Source organism: Haliotis rufescens, unplaced genomic scaffold (assembly GCF_023055435.1).
Source record: "Haliotis rufescens isolate VD_foot unplaced genomic scaffold, xgHalRufe1.0.p SCAF_17, whole genome shotgun sequence".
NCBI lineage: Eukaryota > Metazoa > Mollusca > Gastropoda > Lepetellida > Haliotidae > Haliotis > Haliotis rufescens.
Genome location: NW_025963857.1, coordinates 9,542,066 through 9,558,848, shown reverse-complemented (window position 1 = coordinate 9,558,848; position 16,783 = coordinate 9,542,066). Strand labels below are relative to the sequence as shown.

At 43.0% G+C, this 16,783-nt stretch overlaps 1 protein-coding gene across 1 annotated transcript; it reads right to left on the bottom strand.

Moving 5' to 3' along the window:
* Positions 1 to 2,665: 2,665 nt before the first annotated feature.
* LOC124131632 (lysosomal protective protein-like) lies at positions 2,666 to 16,155 on the bottom strand. Its single transcript, XM_048397527.1, has 14 exons — positions 16,055 to 16,155; positions 15,484 to 15,698; positions 13,844 to 13,958; positions 13,356 to 13,406; positions 13,042 to 13,128; positions 11,173 to 11,328; positions 10,050 to 10,141; positions 9,177 to 9,273; positions 7,381 to 7,554; positions 6,472 to 6,614; positions 5,658 to 5,733; positions 5,359 to 5,445; positions 3,348 to 3,452; positions 2,666 to 2,967 (listed from the first exon to the last, which is right to left on the bottom strand). Exons 2-14 carry the CDS (start codon positions 15,648 to 15,650, stop codon positions 2,884 to 2,886), a joined length of 1,434 nt encoding a protein of 477 aa, XP_048253484.1. The 5' UTR covers positions 15,651 to 15,698; positions 16,055 to 16,155; the 3' UTR covers positions 2,666 to 2,883.
* Between the last annotated feature and the right edge of the window lie 628 nt (positions 16,156 to 16,783).

Sequence of the window (16,783 nt, the reverse complement as noted above, 5' to 3'; positions counted from 1 at the left end):
GTAATGAAAGAGGGCTGTATCACGTTCTATAGAGTACAATAGATCCACCTTGCGACGTAGTACTTAGCTACTGAATATAGGTACAGTTGCACCTTACGGACCGGGACCAAATGTTTGAGATAAAACATATTTTCAGCCATTGCTACAAGACATATGTTTCAAGACCAACCACTTACAAACAAACAACGTTGATGCTAATGTCAATGCTTTGACACAACCGAAACACAATGAATAAAGAAGGAATATGCAGAGACCAAGCTTTTTCTTCGAGACAACCGTAAGTTGACACATAAAAGTTCAACACAAGGTTGTTTGACTGTATTACTGTCCAGAAGAAATATTATGTTTTATGGCCCTATGGCAGTGGCTTGACTGTGTAAAGAGGGAGTGGGTCAACACAACTTCTCAATATTCTCTGCAAAAAAAGAAACGCAAGAGCAGTAAAAAGAAGTGTTACCGACATCCATACAAAATTAATACCACCGAAACACACCAACATGACATGCACGTGCAACATCACTCGCTGAGTCATAAAAATGCTGTGTTTTCATTTGCATGCCATCAAAATCTTACACAAGTACACTGTAAAAACATGCAACGACTGACGGAACCCTAACGCAACACCACCATTGGCCCACTACAAACAGGAGCATCATCTTCAGCTGTAGGCAGGTTTTGCACGTTCTGGGGAATTTAACGGCGCAACGTTACACGGATGATAATCTTCGGCCACACGTCCTTCCCATTACGCAACAAGCGAACGTCATTTTCCAACAAGACAATGCCTGACCTCACACGGCAAGACTGACAACAGCCTTTTTCAGGAATCCCAACATCCAGGTCCTATCATGACCCTCCAGGTCTCCAGATGTAAACCCAATCGAACATTTATCGGATGCATTGGATCAACGACTGTGAGCACGTCAGCATCAACCACATAACCTCCGACAGTTGGCACAATCACTGCAGACAGAGTGGGTGAATATTCCCCAGGCCACAATTCAAGATCTGATTGCTTCCGTGGGACGACGATGCCAGTCTTTTGTTGACTCCAATGGTGGCCTTACAAGATATTGAGAACAGATGACCTTCAACTTGAAAATCTATTTGTGTCAATGCCAATGATGTGTGCAAATTATGAACAATCGATTACCATCTGTTGATTCGATTACCATCTGTACATTATTTATATGAAATGTAAAAGATACATTTAAAATCACTTTTGCGTTTCTTTATTAGCAGAGTACATATATCACTGCATATAGGGATAGTCATCATGAAGTCAAGGTACTGTGACAGTTACCCATTATGAAATCACAGTATCGTGTTACTGCTTATAAGTACAGTGCTTGTTTGTTTAACGCCGCACTCAGCAATATTCCTACTATATGACGGTGGTCTGTAAATAATCGAGTCTGGACCAGACAATCCAGTGATTGACATCATGAGCACCGATCTACGCAATTGGGATACGATACCATGCCAATCAGCCATCCTGACAACCCATCCCGTTAGTCGCCTCTTACGACAAGCTTGGGTTGCTGAAGATTAATCTGCGCTGATAATTTATGCAAGCCTGGAATAGTGTATGTTGTGATGCAAGGCTAAGGAGGTCAAACGTGGGCTCTCGCGGCAAGTGTGGGTTTCTGAAGACCTGTTCTAACACGGATCTTTAAGGAGTAAAAGAACAGTGGTTTCATGTGACATCACAGTACTGTGTCACTGCCTCAAGGAACAGTGGCTCCATGTGACATCACAGTTCTGTGTCACTGCCTCAAGGAACAGTGATTTCATGTGACGTCTCAGTACTGTGTCACTGCCTCTAGGAACAGTGGCTTCATGTGACGTCTCAGTACTGTGTCACTGCCTCTAGGAAGAGTGGCTTCATGTGACATCAAAGTACTGTGTCACTGCCTCTAGGAACAGTGGCTTCATGTGACGTCTCAGTACTGTGTCACTGCCTCTAGGAAGAGTGGCTTCATGTGACATCACAGTACTGTGTCACTGCCTCTAGGAACAGTGGCTCCACATGACATCACAGTGCTGTGTCACTGCCTCTAGGAACAGTGGCTTCATGTGACATCACAGTACTGTGTCACTGCCTCTAGGAACAGTGGCTTCATGTGACATCAAAGTACTGTGTCACTGCCTCTAGGAACAGTGGCTTCATGTGACATGACAGTACTGTGTCACTGCCTCTAGGAACAGTGGCTCCATGTGACATCAGAGTTCTGTGTCACTGCATCTAGGAACAGTGGCTTCATGTGACATCACAGTACTGTCACTGCCTCTAGGAACAGTGGCTCCATGTGACATCACAGTACTGTGTCACTGCCTCTAGGAACAGTGGCTTCATGTGACATCACAGTACTGTGTCACTGCCTCTAGGAACAGTGGCTTCATGTGACATGACAGTACTGTGTCACTGCCTCAAGGAACAGTGGCTCCATGTGACATCACAGTTCTGTGTCACTGCATCTAGGAACAGTGGCTTCATGTGACATCACAGTACTGTCACTGCCTCTAGGAAGAGTGGCTTCATGTGACATCAAAGTACTGTGTCACTGCCTCTAGGAACAGTGGCTCCATGTGACATCAAAGTTCTGTGTCACTGCCTCTAGGAACAGTGGCTTCATGTGACATCACAGTACTGTGTCACTGCCTCTTGGAACAGTGGCTTCATGTGACATCACAGTACTGTGTCCCTGCCTCTAGGAACAGTGGCTTCATGTGACATCACAGTACTGTGTCACTGCCTCTAGGAACAGTGGCTCCACATGACGTCACAGTGATGAATTTAAGAAATATCTCAAATCAATTACCAGACATCTGAAATAGCTTATAAGTTTCTAAATACACACGCAATGCTTCAGGTTTATTGGTCTAATAAGGAATGTTTTTGATGAAGTTTGTAAACATGACAAGTGCTGGTCGAGGCTTATCTGACGGAACAGTGTGGCCGGCTCCCTGCAAACAAAACGTCAAAGATTAAATGCAGCTTTGTGTTTGTCACCTCCCTTTGCAGTTTATTGATCACGACTTCTTTAATTGATTTATGTTTTTTTTACATCTTTGACGTCGAGGAGAATATTAAATGGAGACCTAGTGAGGCGGATCTATGACACCCAGAGACAGGATCTATAATACCTAGAGATGCGGATCTATAATACATAGAGACACGTATCTTTGACACCCAGAGACAGGATCTATAATACATAGAGACACGTATCTATGGCACCTGGAGACGCGGTTTTATGGTACCCAGTGACGCAGTTTAAGGGACAAAGATCTATGAGATATGTAGATGGGGAAAGATGCAATGAAAATGACAAGACAACGACACGTACCCTGACGGTGACATACACAAGATTCTCGAACCCTTTAGCGAACCCAGCCACCTGTTTTGTCTTGTCCGCAGCAATGTAGTACCAAGGCTTTCGGGGCTGAACGGTCTGTCAACAGCGGATGTAGACAAGTATTATATTTGTAGTCAGTCGTTCGGAGGATTTCCTGGTTAGAATTTGACCTAAGTTACGACATGGTTGGTAGTGTGTCACCGCACCATAGAACCGTCTGGGTAAGACTTGAATAATTACCAACCACCTGTTAAGAACATTGCTGAGTGTGGCTTTAAACAACAACCACATACACATTAGTACAGGCAGCTACACACACACACACACACACACACACACACACACACACACACACACACACACACACACACACACACACACACACACACACACACACACAGGGTAACAGCAAGTACCATTTTGGGGTATGACGCGGCCGGGGTTCCAGCCCCGGACCTTCAACTTTCCGGCCGGACGCTCTACCACTAGACCACGGAGGCGGTCCCCAGTGATGAGGACCTCGCACAAGAAGTCAAGATGCCAAGAATGGGGAACAGCAAAGGAAGCAAAATCTGATCCTAGGATGACCCCAGTTGTAGGAACAAAGCCACCGGTGTCATGTAATGAGCATCAGGAAGACATACATCTCGTAGTCAGTGTCAGCACAGTGGAACCAATTGTGATGATTGCCTCTGTACATCAGCAGAACAGCGGGTCAATGATACGTGGAAGCCTCTGACCACTAAAAATGTTTCTTCCCCTTGTTATGCACAGTTTGGACGTGACGGCGTTCTGAGAAGTAGCGGCTTTCAGTGTACCTTATATTGGGATTATAGTTGTCAGCATGTTCATCGGGTAAACCACAAACTCATTTGTAACTCGATTATGAGCTTGACTTACATCCCAATTCCATAACCTCTGTATCAGGAAGAGAAGAGATATTCAGCAGATCTGCTGAGGAAATACTTTATCAGATCTCTCTATAGCAGCCCCTTGGTTTGTGTGAGGAGGGTGAGGAAGACAGATGGCCCACTACGACTCGGTATGGATTATAGGGAGGCTGTCAACCAATCCCTATTATTCAAGATGTTCCAAACAACCTCAAGGATAAGAGTTGATAAAGGATAATAGAGGATTATATGAATGGAATCAGGTTCCCTTTCAACCAAATTTCAAAGGTTCATGGAAGAGACACTTGAGGTAGAATGATTCGACTGGATGTGCGTTATTCTCTCTCATATATATCGTTCCAAGAGGTGGAGGGCGATCGGGTAGCCTAGTGGTTAAAGCGTTCGCTCGTCACGCCGAAGACCCGGGTTCGATTCCCGACATGGGAACAATGTGTGAAGCCCATTTCTGGTGTCCCCCGCCGTGATATTGCTGGAATATTGCTAAAAGCGGCGTAAAACCATACTCACTCACTCCAAGAGGTGGAGGTGCACGCAACAAGCATATGAACTAGCATCTGGACGTTCTAAAGGGGAATCACAGAAACAGAAAGGGTATTATGGCAAGAGGGTAAATAGTTCTCATCTGGATCCATGTGACAAAAAGTTACTTCGGAGTCTTGCAGAACGCGGAAGTCCTGGATGGCTACAATCCCACTGAAGGGTTGAAGTCAAAGTGGTCAGTCGATGAATCAAGTTGAAACCAGATAATGGAGTTGGCCATACTGTTCAGATTTTTTATTTTTTCTCTCGGGTAATTAGTGCAAATGTTAGGAACCCAAAGGTTTTGAAGAGGACAGTGTAAGGATGATTGATATGGATGACATTTTTAGGTGTAGGGGAGACTATCTTGTCAGCCTTTCTCATATGGCCGCGTGCTTAAATACTTGACGCTGATTGGCTGATTTTTCTTCAACTAGTCGCCATGTTAATGAAGTAAATAATAAGAAAACAATACATCTCCTATTGATTATTTCAGTTGGGTGGGCTACACACACGCACACGCACACGCACACGCACACGCACGCGCACACGCACACACACACACAACCTACCATCTGTTTGAGGGAGTCGACAAACCATTGGTCTCCGAGGAAGTTACAGGCCATGTCCACATCACCGCTGTACACCAACACCCGCCTCTGCAACATCAACGTTGTATTATCACATACCAAGAAATTCATATATGTCACTCCTCTCAGCATCCTTACAAATTATTCTATCATTCGATAGTTACAAGGAACTGGATAAATTGTGACCAATATAGAAACTATTTACTGGTCCGTATTTCATCTCAAGGAGTTAACCCTCAACATTTCTATCAACCTGAGAACTTGTTATGACGTATTCAAACCTTTGCGCTGAGGACCTTTAGGTACTGTGCCCTCACTGTCCTGTAGATGGTTGTGTAGCCCTGAGACACCGGTCCGCTAAAATAAGCGAATTGCTCATCATTAATTCAAGGAGATTGTTTGATAGTTCAGAAATTACAGGGAAAGAAATCATTACATAAGTGAAATGCAATCCATCGATAGGCTGAATTAGTTGGATTGTCATATTTAAACAAGGTCTAAATCAGCCAATACTGAGTTGATATTTACAATATTTGATTATGTAATATGATGTAATGAACAAAATAGCTTCGCCATTGTTTTAGGTAATCACCCTCAGGTATATTAATTACACAGTTATCTTCCGAATCTTTGAGATCACCGGAAGTTGGTGTAAAGGTAGAGGTAGATGAAAATCTATGGTAACGCCGGGCGGTGGACTGGCATAACGGTACACGAAAAACCGACAATTCACCTTAAATCCAGTAGAACCGGAATAGGTGCCTTCCATCTCGAGCCGGGGCAGTCGGGTAGCCTAGTGGTTAAAGCGTTCGCTCGTCACGCCGAAGACCCGGGTTCGATTCCCGACATGGGTACAATGTGTGAAGCCCATTTCTGGTGTCCCCCGCCGTGATATTGCTGGAATATTGCTAAAAGCGGCGTAAAACCATACTCACTCACTCACTCCATCTCGAGCCCCCAAAAACATTATGAACTCTCAAGCGATAGTGATATCGTCACCCTAAGTATGCGAAATAGGTTCAACCGGAAGCGCTCATAAAATCATCTTCATGATCACCCTCATCATCTTCAAATATGTTAGAGCCTAAAACCTACCTGCAAGAGTCCCAGCGTTGGACAGAGTCCGGTATATGGAGAGCTCGGCGCACTTCCGGCTGATTCAGGTATACAAGGACGTTTGTGTCATTAAGACAGGGTGGTGTCATCCGGAGCATCCCGGATGGGAGACTCTTCATCATCTTGAAAAACGTTTATAATTGTAATAGCATTGCCTCGTCTGTACAATAGTTCGCATTCAGTGTAGCTTCTAGGTAGGCATATAATCCGTTCTTATTTCTTCTAATGATTGTGAGTAATATATAATTATATAACAACCTGCTTACACCGTCCCTTCAATGGGGACATATAATCCTCGAAGCTCATTGGGTATTCTCTTACGCTACGAACTCACTTCCTCCCAAAGTTTTCAGACGTGAGACAAAAGTTCGTTCTAAGAACGGAATGTCAAACTCATGCCCTTACTTTTAGATACTTAGGCAGCCGTGACTGCCTTTTTGGACTCATATTAGAATTTGTTTTTCACTTACCCAGTGTCTAATTTTGTTTAAGCATGCTGACAAATCGGAAATCATTTTCTTATCTGGTCGAATCTTTGATCCGAACCAACGTACAGCACATGCTGGTAGTTTACAAAGGAAAATTATTTTTAAAGCGAGTTTCTGCGTTTTTGACTGTTTTGGCTTATATTTTTTGTGTGTTTTAATTGTTTCGTTGAATGAAAGATATTGAAGTGTTACCAGCATTTGACCCTACTTCGTTTTATATGGTCACACTTCAATGTAGTTTTGAAAATCAATATTCTATTTTGCCCTAATTATTAGGTCCATTCAAAGACGCCGAATCTTAGCTTTTGTTTGAATGTACTTAGTTTTACATCGACGACGTCAATGTACATGTAATTTTGAAAATCAATATTTCTTTTTTGGCATATTTTCTCAGGCCTACTCTGATTTCTTCCTGCACTTGTGGTGAGTGTGGCAGGAACCATCCAAAGTTGGAGGAGATGTAGGTGCCTGTGTTGACGTCGTACGTCAGTCCGGTCGCCGTGTTCACGCACTCTCCGTACAGGTTGTAGACGTTGAGGCCACTGCCGAGAACTGCTTGATACGTCTCGAACAACTGAGGAGATAAGAGTTATGTGTACTGTGTCTTCAACACACAGCCCTTGACACTAATCATCCATCGTGTTGCAATGCCATTGTGGTATCTGTATCTACATACATGTATCAGTATACTATGTCCTTGTATAATCTAGGTAATATTTTAATATACCCCTAAAAAAACACATAACTCGATTTCTGCTCTACGGTAGCCCATAAGGGACATGGAGTCTGTTTTTCAATATTTTGATATTTCACTTACTGTTATCGTAACCTTTTGCAAATTGACACAAATGTGTCATTCAAATATGTGATAAATCATGTATAAAAACAATCGAATACATGGAAAATGTACTTTCATGTAGCTATTGAATCACTGAAATGTGAAGCGAAAATGTCAAAAACTAAAATGGAAATGTCAAAAACAAAAACGAAAATGTCAAAAACAAGTGTGAAAATATCAAAAACTAAATGAAAATACGGAAAACTATTTCCACCGCGGTGGAAATAGTTTTCTGTGTTTTCATTTTAGTTTTTGACATTTTCGCTTTTGTTTTTGACATTTTCATTTGAGTTTTTGACATTTTCGTTTCACTTTTCAGCGATTCAATATCTTCTTTATACATGATTTATCACATATTTGTATGACAAATCGTGTTCATTTGCAAAAGGGTACGATAACAGTAACTGAAATATCAAAATATGGAAAAACAGACTCCACGTTTGGATCACACGTTTGGGAATGTTGGCCCACTCGGCCTGTGCAGTGTTCGTGTGGTTCAGGGTGGCCTTGTCGCACGCAGCTATCTAACGCAACTATGCGACGTCGCCATGTGAAACGATCCTGGGCAGCCTTTGTAACACGAGGCTGACCTGTCGTTAGCCACGCGGACCAGTGACGTAACAGGTTGTTAGCAGCGAAATCATAGTCTATTACTGATGATCTCTGACAGAATGGATACCCTTGCTTCGGCCGACTGCAATATTCTTGCTTCAAATCGTCCCACGAGGTATTTTTCCCGTTCAACGTTTGCAAATGGACAACAGTTGGCATTCTAGAACCCCTACATTATCAACTCTGTATGTAATAATGGATTTCATATACCATATGTGCGTTTCTTGTTTCTAAGGAGTATATTAAATATCGAAACAATCCATACCCTTGAAACATATTTGTCTGATACATGTATATAGTATGACAATCAAAATGATTAATGCTGTAATACATAATGTTTGACAATCCTGTATCAAACAGATAATTTGATATACTGTGAGTTATCTGACAGACAAACTAACGTATAACAAGCACCATATTATGTGGCATCTGGCGGTATAAAATAGTGTTGATATATAGCTGCAGTGTATATAGGCTAACAGTGAATGTCACCCGAGTGTCTTTTGATATCAAATGTATCAACACAAGTCGATAAAAGTTTAAATTCCGAGGCTGAAGCCAACAAGCTTCAGCGGCAGAGAGATAAGTGATGCAACTTGTTTGTGACGCCATGGTTATGATGACGTAACAATGGTCTGCAAAACATTTGGATTCTCATTGTAGCGACATCACTTGATCTCACCGGAGAGATAACTCCCGTGGATGTCACTTTGGGATGAGAAATCAAATTAATGTGTGACACGTACAGCTCTCTTGCAGTTGGTGTCATTGGAGATTTTGTCGTAGAAGTTGCACCGGCCCTCCTGGCCCTTACAGCAGTGGGTCATCAGGATGTCCCAGTTGCTGGAGAAGAAGAAATGACCGTGTTAGTGAGGGATTAACGACATTCAAGTTTCCAAAATCAACAGCACTAAACCTGTGCGAGCAGAAGAGGTGAGAGGTGATTACATGGTAAAAGGAGGTGAGATGAGGTGAAATGGGGTTTAACGTCGCGTCCAAGATTATTGCACTTATATAGCGACGTGCATGTACGTGTGTGTGTTTGTGCGGCTGCTTGTACTACTCCGGACTGATGCCCATTTATAGTGCTAGCTCAGTGAGATACCATGCCGCAGTTTAACATGAATATCCGACTCAGACACAGTATACTGATTCCGAGCCGACAAGTCCTTGTTTTAGCCCCTTAATGCCGAGCGCCAGACAGGGTAACAACAAGTACCATCTTTTAATGTCTTTTGGTATGACGCGACCGGGGATCGAACCCCGGACCTTCCGCTCTCCGGGCGGACGCTCTACCACTAGACCACGGCGGCGGTCACATGGTAAAAGGAAATGTATGGGCCATGTGTAAAGAAGTGCGTGCGCTCATTGGAGTCTGAGCCTTCAGAGAGTGAGGGCCAAACTGTATGCGCGTCAGAGCTTGCATGAAGCTGTATATCGTGTGAATTCCACATTAAATAATGGTTACATAATGAACTTTTAGACATATCAAACAAGCTGGTACGTCCTTGTTAGCTCTGGAGAGTCATGCCTTGCTTGTGTGTCACTAAGCCTGGTGTATCTGGCAGCTGTTGCCACACTTCATAGTCTATAGGTTTTATACAGGAGTGTCTACGTACATGTCCCCGATGAGGCCGTGGTAGTAGGCGAAGTAGATGAGAGAGCTGTCGCTCATGGCGGCGTCAGTAACTCCATTGCCAACTGCAAACCCCTGGAAGCAGCATTAACTACATTGGAACTGGAGCATTCTGACAGAGATGTGGTAGTGGTAGACAGCAGTTATCGTTATCATAGGAGTGAGTGAGTGAGTGAGTGAGTGAGTGAGTGAGTGAGTGAGGCTGTCCGGAGTAACGAGGTATAACTGTATTTTACCACAAGTCCACTACGTGACAGGCGTAATTAACGAGAATGACGTAACTCGTACGTCTAAGCGTTGTATTGTTCTAACTCGTCGGCCCTGGTACTATAGTTAACGTAACGCATGTACCCGAGATGTGAGAGACGCAACAAGTGTATCTTAGTACTCAGACTGACCCTACTGACCACGTACTCACCACTGGGGTCATCCTAGGATCAGATTGAACATTTTGCTTCCTTTGCTGTTCCCCATTCTTGGCATCTTGACTTCTTGTGCGAGGTCCTCATCACTGGGGACCGCCTCCGTGGTCTAGTGGTAGAGCGTCCGGCCGGAGAGTTGAAGGTTCCCATACCCCAAAATGGTACTTGTTGTTACCTGTCTGTGTGTGTGTGTGTGTGTGTGTCCGCACGCGCGCGCGTGCGTGTGCGTGTGCGTGTGCGTGTGCCTGTGCGTGTGCGTATGTGTCTTCTTCTTGTACAAGTACGGACTCTGTGTCTGGTGTTATAGTTTGAGTTCACTGAGACACCATGCCGCATGGATACGTCAAAAGTTGGACCGACTTGCTCGTTCACACGATGCAATGTGTTTACACGGAAACACCACTCAGAATAATTATACCGATTCTGAGTCGACCAGTCTGCCCACCTAATGCCGAGCGCCAGGCGGGGTAACAACAAATACCATCTTTAACGTGTTTGGGTACAAAGGGATCGAACCACAGACCTTCCGCCCACCACGCTATACCCACTAGACCACGGAGGCGGTGGTGGCAATGCGACTGACGTGGGCAATTATTCTAGCACTGTGATTGTTTAACTCATGAATCTTAGACATGTGACTGTTTAACTCGTGTAGCTTCACGTATCCTCGCACAACTAACTGACCTTAAAATTGATGTCTTGGTCGTCGACGACGATTGCGCTGAGTGTCGGCACGTAGATGCCTCCGTAGCTCTCCCCAGTGATGTAGAAGTCGTTGGTCTTGTACTCAGGGTACTTCAAGAAGAAATCTTTCAACGCGAGGTAGTTGTTGTGAGCTACCTTAAACACATAAAACCACAAACACTAAAACCGACAGAAACACTAAAAATCTTTATCTAAAAGGGCAAAACCTTGAGCATATCAAGATGACAGAAGTTGCCATAGTTACTAAGCAACATGACACACGGCCAGTGTCAAAAAGTTGACAGAAGTTTTCATTATTACTGAACAGCATGACATACGACCAATGCCAAACAGTTGACAGAAGTTGTCATTACTAAGCAACATGACATGCGGCCAAGGTCAAACGACAGCACGTGGCATCATGTCCCGACAGTGACAGTAAACATCCCAGTGGGGCGTTCCAGTTGTAAACACGTGATGAAGTCCAAATGCCTGTGGTAAATAATGTTGCAGTCCATATGCTAATTAATGATAAATATGTGATGCAATCTTTATGTTAATGATAAACATGCAGTGCTGTCCATACGTTGATATTAAACACGTGATGCAGTTCATATACATGGGGAAAACACGTGATGCTGTCTCTATGTTAATAGTAAATACGTGATGCATGCCACATGTTAATAGTAAACACGTGATGCATGCCACATTCTAATAGTAAGCACATGATGCATGCCACATGTTAATAGTAAAAATGTGATGTTGTTCATATGTTTATAGTAAACACATGATGCATGCCATATGCTAATAGTAAACATGTGATGTTGTCCACATGTTAATAGTAAACACATGACGCATGCCATATGCTAATAGTAAACGTCATGTTGTTCATATGTTAATAGTAAACACATGACGCATGCCATATGCTAAAAGTAAACATGTGATGTTGTCCATATGTTAATAGTAAACACATGACGCATGCCATATGCTAATAGTAAACACGTGATGTTGTCCACATGTTAATAGTAAACACATGACGCATGCCATATGCTAATAGTAAACATGTGATGTTGTCCACATGTTAATAGTAAACACATGACGCATGCCATATGCTAATAGTACACATGTGATGTTGTTTATATGTTAATAGTAAACACATGATGCATGCCATATGCTAATAGTAAACATGTGATGTTGTCCACATGTTAATAGTAAACACATGACGCATGCCATATGACAATAGTAAACATGTGATGTTGTCCATATGTTAATAGTGAACACATGACGCATGCCATATGCTAATAGTAAACATGTGATGTTGTCCATATGTTAATAGTAAACACATGACGCATGCCGTATGCTAATAGTAAACATGTAATGTTGTTTATATGTTAATAGTAAACACATGATGCATGCCATATGCTAATAGTAAACATGTGATGTTGTCCACATGTTAATAGTAAACACATGACGCATGCCATATGATAATAGTAAACATGTGATGTTGTCCATATGTTAATAGTGAACACATGACGCATGCCATACGCTAATAGTAAACATGTGATGTTGTCCATATGTTAATAGTAAACACATGACGCATGCCGTATGCTAATAGTAAACATGTAATGTTGTCCACATGTTAATAGTAAACACATGACGCATGCCATATGTTAATAGTAAACATGTGATGTTGTCCATATGTTAATGGTAAACACCTGACGCATGTCATATGCTAATAATAAAAATGTGATGTTGTCCATATGTTAATAGTAAACTCGTGATGTTGTCCATATGTTAATAGTAAACACGTGATGTTGGCCATATGTTAATAGTAAACACGTGATGTTGTCCACATGTCAATACGGTCACCTCATCGTCATCTGTGATGTAGTTTCTGTCGTCACTGAAGGAGAACCCAACACCGGCTGGGGCCTCGAGAAACAGCATGTTGGCGATCTGGTAACAGAGGAACACCTCGATGTACAATGGTGCTTTGGAGGTCAAAATGACTGCTGGGCATGACTTGCAGAAGCGATTATTGCTTTTGAATAGCTGTTGATGCCCGGCAATCCTTCTCCATCAAAGGGGCACACGGATGCCGAAAATATTGAACAGAGTTCTTAGTCTTTCCAGGATGCACGCACACTTACGCGCGCGCGCACACACACACACACACAGCTTACCGCGTTCCAGCTGTGTGGATTGTACTCCACCGTCTCCCCGTCAGTAGCAATCTGTGAGGTAGCAAAGAGGAAACAAATAAGAAATTCAGCCAAAATGGGGATCGTGCAGTAGGATTGTTTATTCACGAGATAAGTATAATGGCCAACTTTGAGTCTGTTAAATGGATTTGACTGCGAGAATACATCACTTGATCACTTTTCTTACCATTACAAGAGGTCGTTTACATGCTATTACGGTCGGTCATGGCTATCTATCGGTTTTAATGTTTGCTTAACGCCGCACTCAGCATATTCCAGCTATATGAGCTGTCCTGTAAATAATCGAGTCTCGACCAGACAATCCAAAATCTCATATTATGAGCAACGCCCCAAGCCGCCTGGGTACGAAGACTCGCAATAAAGAAAGTCACCGAGCCTGACCACCTAATCCATGACGTCGCCTATTAAGGGGGTATCCGTGGATCCATCAGTTGAAGCAGGTCACTCACCCTGAACGGCCCGTTCTCTGTGAGGAGCCCTAGCAGGGAACTACATCCGGGGCCTCCATTCAGCCACAGAACCACGGGGTCCGTCTTCGGTGTGGAACTCTGAGACTCAACAAACCTAAAGGACATTTCAATGATGAGGGTTTTTACAGGTAATGGTTGCAAGCGAGGGGGGATATATATACTAGTAGTATGAACGTATGTCTGACAGGTCAGTCATTGCAGTTATCAGAGGTTATACGTGGTTCAGCATTATTACGCATCAGTAGTAATTTGTTACCTCCAGGTATTTCCAGCAGCAGTATTTATAGTAGCAAGACTAGCGGGTAATCCTCCAGCAGTATTTCAATACTACATATTGACATTTCGGGGTATTTTCACCAGTAGTATTCGTTACAATGGGGTATTCGCACATCGGTATGTTTTACAACGGGGTATTCACTTAGCAGTATTCGCTACCACAGGATATACTCACATCAATATTCGTTACCACACGATATTCACATAGCAATATTCGTTACCATACGGTATTTTCACAGCAATATTCGTTACTATAGGATATTCACATAGCAATATTCGTTACCACACGATATTCACATAGCAATATTCGTTACCATAGGATATTCACAAAGCAATATTCGTTACCACACGATATTCACATAGCAATATTCATTACCACACGGTATTTTGACAGCAATATTCGTTACCATAGGATATTCTCACAGCAGTATTCGTTATCACAGGGTAATCACACAACAATATTCGTTACCACAGGGTCTTATTCTTACAGCAGTACTCGTTACTACAAGGTATTCTCACAGCATTATTCGTTGGAAAGTATTCTCAAAACACTATTCGTTGCACAAGGTATTCTCAAAGCAGTATTCGTTATACAAAGCATTCTCACAGCAGTATTGGTTATACAAGGTATTCTCACAGCAGTATTCGTTACAAGGTAATCTCACATCATTATTCGTTATACAAGGTAATATCACAGCAATATTCATTGCAAGGTCTTCTCAAAGCAGTATTCGTTACACAAGGTCTTCTCAAAGCAGTATTCGTTACACAAGGTCTTCTCAAAGCAGTATTCGTTACACAAGGTCTTCTCAAAGCAGTATTCATTATTACAGAGTATTCTCACCATCATTATTACGGGATAGCCTTAACATCAGTATCGCATTACTACGACGTATTTACACCAGCACTATTTCTAGTTATTCTAGCCAGCAGTATTTGTTACCATGATGTGTTCTAGCCAGCAGTATTTGTTACCATGAGGAGTTCAAGCCAGCAGTATTTGTTACCACCAGGTGTTCTAGCCAGCAGTATTTGTTACCATGAGTTGTCCTAGCTAGAAGTATGTGTTACCACCAGGTGTTCTAGTCAGCAGTATGTGTTACCACCAGGTGTTCTAGCCAGCAGTATTTGTTACCATGAGGTGTTCTAGCCAGCAGTATTTGTTAACACTAGGTGTTCTAGCCAGCAGTATCTGTTACCACCAGGTGTTCTAGCCAGCAGTATCTGTTACCACCAGGTGTTCTAACCAGTTGTACTTTTTGTCACCAGGTGTTCTACCCAGTATTATTTGTTACCACCAGGTGTTCTAGCCAGCAGTATCTGTTACCACCAGGTGTTCTCACCAGTAATGCACCTTCCTGGTTCCCGAGGCCTTCAGATATCCAGAGTATTGCTTCCAGCTGGGAGGTTGACTCAATCCGGGCAACTCTGTGATCTCGTCCTCTGGTACAGCTGCACGTGCACCCACGGCGAGGACAGCGAGGACCAGTAGCCAGGACGCCATGCTCATGTCCGGACGCTCGACTGATGTTTGACGGTGGACTTTTAAGTCTTCCTTCTTCAACGTGATAGAAAGACAAATTGGATAAACACACATAGTTTTAGATTTAAATCATATTATAAAAAAACAGGTGAAGTTTAGTTGTATAACCGGTGTCAGATTATATAAACTCCGGAACGGGCTGGTAAAATGACCTTGTTTCGTTATGTTGGAGCGGCGGGCTAGTCGAGTGCTTAAAAGCGTTAGCTCATCACACCGAAGACCTGGTTTCGATTCCCTAAACGAGTACAAAGGGTTCACCTGCCCTGATATTGCTGGAGTAAAACCATACTCACTCACTCACTCACTCCACCGTTATGTTGGTCGCGTAAACAATCAGTAAGGTATACCTAGTCGACATGATCAGGTCTTACCTGTCAGACTTGTGTGATCTCTGTAAAAAACGTGTCTCCGGGTTTTATGACAGTTTTTGCCTCAGCATCACATAAGCATGACTTATGGCTGTAGTCTTGGCTGCGACGTGTTGCAATTGCGCAAGTCCTGCCCCTCAAGTAAGTCCAGCGTTATACATATTCACCCAATACCAGGGTTGAAGCAATGAGAGATAGGGGCTACGCATGGTGCTGCATTTGCACTGTTTCTCGAAGTTGCGTGGTTGGATGGTAGCCTGAGTATTTGGTTGCGATGTAAATGTCGGCCTTGATAACGTTTGAACAGGGTGGCCCTGTCGTCTAGGGTGCCGTGTTTCGCGTCCCTTAATTTAACCAGGGACTTATTATTGTGGTTCAAATCCCGGTTTGTTAGCACCAGACATGTGTTGGTGGGTTGCATTTGAGGCTTGCATCAATTCAGGCTTTGATATAACTGTTATAACTGATAAAAAGCGGCATTGAACCAAAACTCACTCACTCACTCACTCACTCACTCACTCAAATGTTTGTATTGTCATTTGATGACTCTAATCGAAATCCTAGTACACAGTCTATTTACAATGTATGTCCACACAAGACACATACTTATGGCCCTTATCCCTGTACATACAGCTTAACAGCATTGTTATGTCACCTTGTGGAACATCGTACGACCAGTATGTCGAGGTCCAGTCAAGGTTGAATGAAGCATTTAGACACTGGTATTTAAGA

Bases quoted from the DNA above. Each gene is read 5' to 3' on its own strand.
- LOC124131632 (XM_048397527.1), bottom strand. From the start codon at position 15,650: ATGAGCATGGCGTCCTGGCTACTGGTCCTCGCTGTCCTCGCCGTGGGT. The intron at 5,446-5,657 runs GTTTGAATACGT...TTGATGTTGCAG, and splicing joins TAAAGGTCCTCAGCGCAAAG to AGGCGGGTGTTGGTGTACAG. The intron at 3,453-5,358 runs GTAGGTTGTGTG...CGCTGTTGACAG, and splicing joins TCGACTCCCTCAAACAGATG to ACCGTTCAGCCCCGAAAGCC.